At 51.5% G+C, this 9290-nt stretch overlaps 1 protein-coding gene across 32 annotated transcripts in view; it reads right to left on the bottom strand.

The window, feature by feature from the left end:
• Positions 1 to 9290, bottom strand: part of LOC118392418 (CUGBP Elav-like family member 2) — a 241449-nt gene that overhangs the window by 54352 nt on the left and 177807 nt on the right. For all 32 annotated transcript variants that reach the window (XM_052492134.1, XM_052492129.1, XM_052492125.1 and 29 more), the window contains one exon: positions 8339 to 8421. In XM_052492134.1, the coding sequence (XP_052348094.1) occupies positions 8339 to 8421 (83 nt within the window). The remainder of the gene's footprint in view (positions 1 to 8338; positions 8422 to 9290) is intronic.

The raw sequence follows: 9290 nt of genomic DNA, 5'->3' as shown, positions 1-9290 counted from the left end.
CCACGGTTCAGCGATTTCAAACCAGAGGGCCACGCAAACATTTCCATGGTTACTCACTGTTCATAGCACATCAGGCTTCATTATGACATATCCTCGGGTACCACATGCAGCGGCACAAACTGTCATATTTTACACAAGATAACTCCAGGGTTGCGTCCAAAATGGAACCCTATTCCCTATAGTTCCTGGTCAAAAGTAGTGCAATATAAAGGGGATAGGGTGTCAATTAGGACGCGCCTTAGCTATCAGTCCAGGGAGGGTTACCTCATCCCTTTTTCCAGAGAGGGAGCCAGACTCCTCTCTCTGCTGTTCCATAAGTGGTGTTCTGAAAGCTCTTGGTGAGAGGGCAGGGACACATGAAACCTGTGATGGGAGAGCTGCCATTCCTACTATAACTTCTACACGCATTGACACCCACTCTGACTGTTGTGATTTCCTCCAGTACACACCTTCCCACCCTCAGCATCTCCTAACTCACAGTCCTGAATTCTTCCTGATTAGTATTGCGACTACCGGTGTGAGTGTGTGTGTGTGTGTGTGAGTGTGTGTGTGTGTGTGTGTGTGTGTGTGTGTGTGTGTGTGTGTGTGTGTGTGTGTGTGTGTGTGTGTGTGTGTGTGTGTGTGTGTGTGTGTGTGTGTGTGTGTGTGTGTGTTGGCTGGGCTCCCTGCCTGTGCCATTAAACCCCTACAACTCATCCAGAACGCCGCAGCCCGTCTGGTGTTCAACCTTCCCAAGTTCTCTCACGTCACCCCGCTCCTCCGCTCTCTCCACTGGCTTCCAGTTGAAGCTCGCATCTGCTACAAGACCATGGTGCTTGCCTACGGAGCTGTGAGGGGAACGGCACCTCAGTACCTCCAGGCTCTGATCAGGCCCTACACCCAAACAAGGGCACTGCGTTCATCCACCTCTGGCCTGCTCGCCTCCCTACCACTGAGGAAGTACAGTTCCCGCTCAGCCCAGTCAAAACTGTTCGCTGCTCTGGCCCCCCAATGGTGGAACAAACTCCCTGACGACGCCAGGACAGCGCAGTCAATCACCACCTTCCGGAGACACCTGAAACCCCACCTCTTTAAGGAATACCTAGGATAGGATAAGTAATCCTTCTCCCCCCTTTAAGATTTAGATGCACTATTGTAAAGTGACTATTCTACTGGATGTCATAAGGTGAATGCACCAATTTGTAAGTCGCTCTGGATAAGAGCGTCTGCTAAATGACTTAAATGTAATGTAAATGTGTGTGTGTGTGTGTGTGTGTGTGTGTGTGTGTGTGTGTGTGTGTGTGTGTGTGTGTGTGTGTGTGGGTTCATTTCTTTGGCCTTTCGAATTGATGGGCCAATCCTCGCAGGAAGAGTCTGTCCTCATGTGACATTGAAGTATAATAATTACCTCACCATCCGAAAGGCTGACATGGTTGGGACCTGTGTGTGTGTGTCAAAGTGTGTGAGTGTGTCAAAGTGTGTGAGCGTGTCAGTGTGTGAGTGTGTCAAAGTGTGTGTGTGTGTGTGTCAATGTGTGTGTGTGTGTCAAAGTGTGTGTGTGTGTGTGTCAAAGTGTGTGTGCCAAAGTTTGTGTGTGTCAAAGTGTGTGTGTGTCAAAGTGTGTGAGTGTGTCAAAGTGTGTGAGCGTGTCAGTGTGTGAGTGTGTCAAAGTGTGTGTGTGTGTGTGTGTGTGTCAAAGTGTGTGTGTGTGTGTGTGTCAAAGTGTGTGTGTGTGTGTGTGTGTCAAAGTGTGTGTATGTGTGTCAAAGTATGTGTGTCAAAGTGTGTGTGTCAAAGTGTGTGTGTCAAAGTTTGTGAGTATGTCAAAGTGTGTGTGCTTTTTAATGAGCCCCACTCTCCTTATCAAACTTGGTGCTCTGCAGCACTCTGATCAGCCTGCATCAAGGACACGGGGCTCGACTGATTACGTCTGAACTCACCCCTCCTCCCCTCCTCTCCCCCTCTCCCACCCTCGTCTCACCCCGACACAGTGAGAATGAAATATCCTTGAAAGAAAAACTATGAATCAAAGGTGTTTCCATCCAGCGGATTTCTCACACAGAGAGAGAGAGGGAGAGATGGAGAAATGGAGCGAGAGAGAGAGAGGGAGAGATGGAGAAATGGAGCGAGAGAGAGCTGCTGGAGGGCACTAGAAAGGACGTGTCCTAGATTAGCTCTCACACATCCTTCTCTCTCCCTCCTCCTCCCCCTCAGCCACACAGACTGTGTGTGTGTGTGTGTGTGTGTGTGTGTGTCAGGCTGTCTGTGCCGTGCTGTGGGCTCTGCCGTGGTGAGACACCAGCCATTTAGACATCTGTCAACCGCTGATGAAAGAGTTCAATTTAGTGGAAAATCTCAGACAACCTTGTCTGGCGGACGGGCCGACAGCCTTTAACTCACATTTGTATTTGTGTCAGACCTGTTTTCAAATACTATTTCAGGTATTTCATTTCAAATACTCAAATACACTCTCATGCATTAAACCGAGGTATTTGAAAGTAGTATTTATAATAAGTATTTGAAAATACTCTCAAATACAATTTGGTCAACTCAAATAAAAATGTGTTTTGGGCTGTGTATTTAAAAATACTAAAATACACATGTATTTTAACCCAGGTCTGGTGTGTGTGTGTGTGTGTGCAGAGGAGAGTAATTGTGTTTGTTTGTGCTTGTACAAAGAGTAACTGCTTTAGTGTGTATGTAATGAGTGCGCATGCGGATGTGTTTATGTGTGTGTAGTGTGACTACTTGTGTGTGTGTGTGGAGGTCCAGACTGCGGATGGCTGTGCAGCAGGGGAGGGTATTATGTTCTTAAATATCTGCAGAAGGAGCTACGGCATGTTTTCAGTCGATAGATGTTTTGGGGCCAGTTTAAAGCACAGCTCAGTGGTGACATTAGAGGCTCTGAGAAAAGCAGTCCCCCCCTAGCTACGTGCCCCGACCAGCTACCTCCAAACCCATTCCTACAACCCCCCACCCACAGTCCCCAGAGCTGTTCATTAGAAAATGCATGTGTGTGTGTGTGTGTGTGTGTGTGTGTGTGTGTGTGTGTGTGTGTGTGTGTGTGTGTGTGTGTGTGTGTGTGTGTGTGTGTGTGTGTGTGTGTGTGTGCCAGAGTGTGTGGGAATCGCGTAGGCATACGTCCAGTCCCTGTTCTGACCTGCGCAGGTTTCATTAAGATCTCCATTAACACATCATAGCGCACACACACACACACACACACACACACACACACACACACACACACACACACACACACACACACACACACACACACACACACACACACACACACACACACACACGTCTCCACCCAGCACTTGCAGTCTGCTGCCAAAGCTGAAGGCTTAGAGAGAGAGGGGGAAGAGGGGCGAGGGAGAGAGAGACGGACAGGCAGGGAGTTGGCAGAGGAGAAAGGTTGCTCTTTTTAAATGTGTCACTCCAATATGTGGCTGGCAGGAACCTGTGCTCTCAGTCTAGCCCATTGTTTTTCTGAACACTGTGTTGGAGATGGGGGGAGTATATGAGTACAGGGCTGTACTGAACATCCACGTTTACACTCACTACCACATTCTCTCCAGACTCTTCACACTCAACGCCCTACTCAAACATGGCAGCCATTCAACTGTTCCTGTGTGTGCCCTAAATCAATATGGCCACCGTTCAGCTCTGCCAGCCACTCTCGTCCAATATGGCCGCCGTCCAACTGCTGTGATTGTGATTGGATCTCACCCTGTCAGGGCCTACAGTTTAGAGCGCAAGAATGAACGAGGGAGAGACAGAGAGCCAATATAAACATTGTTCTACTGCCTTTTACAAGAGAGGGAGAGACAGAGAGCTAATGAGCACCTATTGTTTTTTTTAGCTGAACTCGTTTGTTGCCTTGCCCTAAAGCGAACTGTGCTCTCCCTCTCTCCTTTCCTCATCACTCCGTCCTTTCCTTAGCTCAGCTCTCTGTCCACCGCTCTACCTCCACTCAACGTTAAAGCATTTATGGACCCTCCCACGTCATCCCTCCAGCTCTCCCTCCCTCCTCCCAGAGGAAGGTCAGTCAGCACTTTATTAAAGTCCATCAGATTTAACCATATCCGCAGTGCTGCATTGCCGGTGAGAACACAGAGGAGGCCATTTTAAATGAGTTAATCATCACCTCCCAAAACCTGGACAAGGAGTAATTAAACATAATGAACACCATTCCAACTAGTCTGGGGAGGAATGGGTTGTGGGTGAAGTAAGCAGATAGGGTCGTTAACCTATGGTTGAACCGACGAAACTTAGCTCTGGGGTGTTTTAGATAAGGCAGTGAGTGCATTCCTAGGTTTTCTGTTAACTAGAACTGTCATCTAAGTGGTGATCGATAATGGTGAGGAGTCAAGAGTTAATTCAGTTATGTTGTGTGTCCTGTGTGTGTGTTAGTGAGTTGGAATGAACTTTTGAACTTGCTTTATTCTCGGTCGGGAGTAGGTGATTCATTCTAGAAGCAATGAAATGATGTCATATTTTGTATATAAACTGTTGTTCGTGGTAACATGGTAGCGCGCTCCGAGAATAAATACTATTATCTATTATTGATAAGACTGGTCTCCGTCTATTTTATGCAAACAAGAATCTTACAAATTCTCATAAAATAGATTTAAGTGAATTCAATTAATGAAAACATATTGGAATAATGAAATGACGTTAACAGTTACATGCCTGGGGAGGGACAGAGGGAGGAGGAGTTGTCACGTTCTGACCTTTATTTTCTGTGTTTTGTGTTTAGTTAGTATGGTCAGGGCGTGAGTTGGGTGGGTAGTCTATGTTTGTTTGTCTAGGTTTTGGGAATTTCTATGTTTCGGCCTAGTATGGTTCTCAATCAGAGGCAGGTGTCATTAGTTGTCTCTGATTGAGAATCATACTTAGGTGGCCTGGGTTTCACTGTGTGTTTGTGGGTGATTGTTTCCTGTCTCTGTGTGTGCACCAGATAGGACTGTAATTTGAGTTTCACATTTCTTGTTTTGTTAGTTTGTTCATGTGTACCTGAAAGCATTAAAGAAGTACCATGGAAAATTACCACGCCGCGTATTGGTCCTCTGATCCGTTTCGCCTCTCCTCTTCGGAGGAAGAGGAGGAAACTCGTTACAGAATCACCCACCACAATCGGACCAAGCGGCGTGGTAAAGGACAGCGACGACAGCAGCAGCAGCAACAACAACAGCGGCCAGCATCAGAGCTGAATCTGGACTACACAACTTGGGAGGAGATAGATAGGTGGGCGGTCGACCCAGGGAGAGTGCCGGAGCCCGCCTGGGATTCGATGGAGCAATGCAAGGAAGGTTACAGGAGAATGAGGTTGGCTGGGGAAAATCGCAGCCCCAAAGCAGAGCTGGAGGCAGCGAAAGCTGATCGGCGGCAATATGAGGAGCCAGCACGGCAGTGCGACAGGTACGAGAGGCAGCCCCAAATTTTTTTTTTTTGGGGGGCACACGAGGTGTGGTACTAAGCCAGGTAGCAGACCTGAGCTCACTCCTCGTGCTTATTATGAGCAGCGCATTACTGGTCAGGCACCGTGTTATGCGGTTGAGCGCACGGTGTCGCCAGTGCGTGTCCATAGCCCGGTGCGCTATAGGGCAGCCCCGAGAGTGCCATGCGAGGGTGGGCATTGAGCCAGGGCGTATGGTGCCTGCTCAGCGGGTCTGGTCGCCGGTACGCAGTCTTGGTCCAGGTTATCCTGCGCCGGCTCTGCGTGCTGTGTCTCCGGGCGCTGGGAGGGTGCAGTGCGTCCTCTGCCTGCGCTCCGCTCGTACCGGGCAACTGTGGGAGTGGAGCCTAGGGGAGAGGTGCGTGTAGTAAGCACTAGATCTCCCGTGCTTACCCACAGCCCGGTTCAACCTGTGCCTGCACTCTTGAGGGTCCGGGCTCGAGTAGTTGTCCAGCCTGGGGAAGTGGTGCCAAGGTTGCGCACCAGAGCTCCAGTGCTCCCCCACAGCCCGGTCTTTCAGGCTCCTCCTAACACCAAGCCTCCTGAAAGTCTCCCCAGCCTGGTAGTTCCTGTGGCAGCCCCACGCACCAGGCTGTCTCTCAGTCTCCTCCCTGCAGGTGCTCCCGCCTGTCCGGCGCCGCTGCCGGAGCGTTCCGCCTGTCCGGCGCCGCTGCCGGAGCCTCCCGCCTGTCCGGCGCCGCTGCCGGAGCCTCCCGCCTGTCCGGAGCCTCCCGCCTGTCCGGCGCCGCTGCCGGAGCCTCCCGCCTGTCCGGCGCCACTGCCGGAGCCTCCCGCCTGTCCGGCGCCGCTGCCGGAGCCTCCCGCCTGTCCGGCGCCGCTGCTGGAGCGTCCCGCCTGTCCGGCGCCGCTGCCTCCTGTAGCAGCTCCACGCACCAGGCTGTCTCTCTGTCTCCTCTCTGCAGGTGCTCCCGCCTGTCCGGCGCCGCTGCCGGAGCCTCCCGCCTGTCCGGCGCCGCTGCCGGAGCCTCCCGCCTGTCCGGCGCCGCTGCCGGAGCCTCCCGCCTGTCCGGCGCCGCTGCCGGAGCCTCCCGCCTGTCCGGAGCCTCCCGCCTGTCCGACGCCGCTGCCGGAGCCTCTCGCCTGTCCGGCGCCGCTGCCGGAGCCTCCCGCCTGTCCGGCGCTGCTGCCGGAGCCTCCCGCCTGTCCGGCGCTGCTGCCGGAGCGTCCCGCCTGTCCGGCGCCGCTGCTGGAGCGTCCCGCCTGTCTGGCGCCGCTGCCGGAGCGTCCCGCCTGTCTGGCGCCGCTGCCGGAGCGTCCCTCCTGTCCGGCGCCGCTGCCGGAGCCTCCCGCCTGTCCGGCGCCGCTGCCGGAGCGTCCCGCCTGTCCGGCGCCGCTGCCGGAGCCCCTCAGCCCAGAGGCGCCAGAGCCCCTCAGCCCAGAGGCGCCAGAGCCCCTCAGCCCAGAGGCGCCAGAGCCCCTCAGCCCAGAGGCGCCAGAGCCCCTCAGCCCAGAGGCGCCAGAGCCCCTGTCCCTTTGTCCAGAGCCCCTGTCCCTCTGTCCAGAGCCCCTGTCCCTCTGTCCAGAGCTTCTGCCCCTCTGTCCCGAGCTGCCCCTCTGTCCAGTGGGGTCATTGAGAGGGGTTGCCATGGTGAGAAAGCCACGGAGGCGGACAAAGACAATGGTGAAGTGGGGTCCGCGTCCCGCGCCAGAACCGCCACCGCGGACAGACGCCCACCCAGACCCTCCCCTATAGGTCAAGGTTTTGCGGCCGGAGTCCGCACCTTTGGGGGGGGGTACTGTCACGTTCTGACCTTTATTTTCTGTGTTTTGTGTTTAGTTAGTATGGTCAGGGCGTGAGTTGGGTGGGTAGTCTATGTTTGTTTGTCTAGGTTTTGGGAATTTCTATGTTTCGGCCTAGTATGGTTCTCAATCAGAGGCAGGTGTCATTAGTTGTCTCTGATTGAGAATCATACTTAGGTGGCCTGGGTTTCACTGTGTGTTTGTGGGTGATTGTTTCCTGTCTCTGTGTGTGCACCAGATAGGACTGTAATTTGAGTTTCACATTTCTTGTTTTGTTAGTTTGTTCATGTGTACCTGAAAGCATTAAAGAAGTACCATGGAAAATTACCACGCCGCGTATTGGTCCTCTGATCCGTTTCGCCTCTCCTCTTCGGAGGAAGAGGAGGAAACTCGTTACAGGAGTTGGCAGAGGGACAGAGGAAATTAGGGAGGGCGGTACTTTCACATTCCCCTAATCCCTCAAATGTTTAGACCATGTGACGTATCGTATCCATCCTCCACCCTCATATCCACCCTCATATCCACCCTCATATCCACTCTCTCTAACCCAATAGTTACATCCACAAACCAACAGAGGAAATACAGTGTACAGACTTCCCTTCCCTCTTATTAATATGCTTCCAGAGCCTCAGAACAGCCAAGGCTGCAGCCTGCCAACACCCCAAGCAGGAGTAACCGTGGCCCAGGGGCCTGTTAAACCCAGAGGAGCAGCTAGAGACTTCCAGAACCTGGGAGGGGAAGTGAGACAAAATCCTATTGCTCATCTATCACTCCACTGTGTTTAACATACACACAGGGACAGAGGACAGCAGCAGGAGTCTGGTAGAGGAAAGGCCCCTACAGCACACACACTCACACAGAAATATATTCACACACAGAATATATAATGTAGTCATCCACAAATAAGCTTCTAAATGCAGTTAGTGACACAAGCCTACACACACACACACACACACACACACACACACACACACACACACACACACACACACACACACACACACACACACACACACACACAATACAGACAGCCACAGTGTGTGACGTGACAGTAATGGGAGATATGCCCTGGTAATCACTGACACTGCGTGACAGACGGGCAGCGTGGGCCGAGGAGAAATGAGAACACACACTCACCCCTGTTAAGGTCTTTATGTTATGCAGTGCATTCTGGGCTTCAAGGGCAGCTTTCCGTGTGTAAAACGTGACAAAACAGCACCCTGGGAGAAGAGAGGGGGAGAGACAGATAGAGAGAAGATGTTAAGTAACCAAAAAAGTGTTCTTAATTCATTCATATAGTTTTACGTCACCTGCAAAAGTAGGCTCAAGGAGAAACCAGCTTAGCATTTAAATGCAGAAAACATTCACGATTTTAAAACAATTCACTATTCATGACTTGAGTAACATTACTTCAGAATGACAGAGACACATCAAAGATAGAGAGAAGGGGTCGAGAGGTGGAGAAACAGGAGCCAGAGAGAGAACGACAGAGAAAGGAAGGAGAGAGAGAGAGAGAGAGAGAGAGAGAGAGAGAGAGAGAGAGAGAGAGAAAGAGAGAGAGAGAGAAGGAAGGAAAGTCATTATAAATGAAATAGTAATCTCCAGTGTAGGTAGCAGACAGTCCAGCTGTAGACCATTAAGCCACAGTCAGCAGTATAAGGAGCAGAGGAACTGCTGAGTCTTGTAGAATCACTGCTTCACACACATTTACAGTGTTCAATTCTTAATTTTCTGAGACGTGTGTGAATGACTAGTCCTGCTGTCCATCCATCTCACTTCCGTTATGTTGCACAGGTACCATGTATTTTTAACCCTACACCCTCAGAAAGGAATTGGTAGTGTGCATTGGAGCTTGCCTTGCAGAGGGGTTGATGATGGCATTCCATTGGAAAAGTGTTTTCACATGGTGTTGTCTGTGTTTGGGATGGTTAAGGTCTTGGCCTAGCATGAAGGGAGTGCACTGTGATTTCCATAGAGTAGGGCTTGTGTATGGGCAGGTTTGAGCTTAGTGTAACAGTAGTAGTCTATATTACAATTCCCATAGCGTATAGCCTGTGTATAGGAGGGGTTAGCCTAGCATTAGCTGTGT

The sequence above is a fragment of the Oncorhynchus keta genome, chromosome 33, assembly GCF_023373465.1.
Source record: "Oncorhynchus keta strain PuntledgeMale-10-30-2019 chromosome 33, Oket_V2, whole genome shotgun sequence".
NCBI lineage: Eukaryota > Metazoa > Chordata > Actinopteri > Salmoniformes > Salmonidae > Oncorhynchus > Oncorhynchus keta.
The sequence above is the reverse complement of the archived record's forward strand: the minus strand, read 5'-3'. Positions and strand labels throughout refer to the sequence as shown.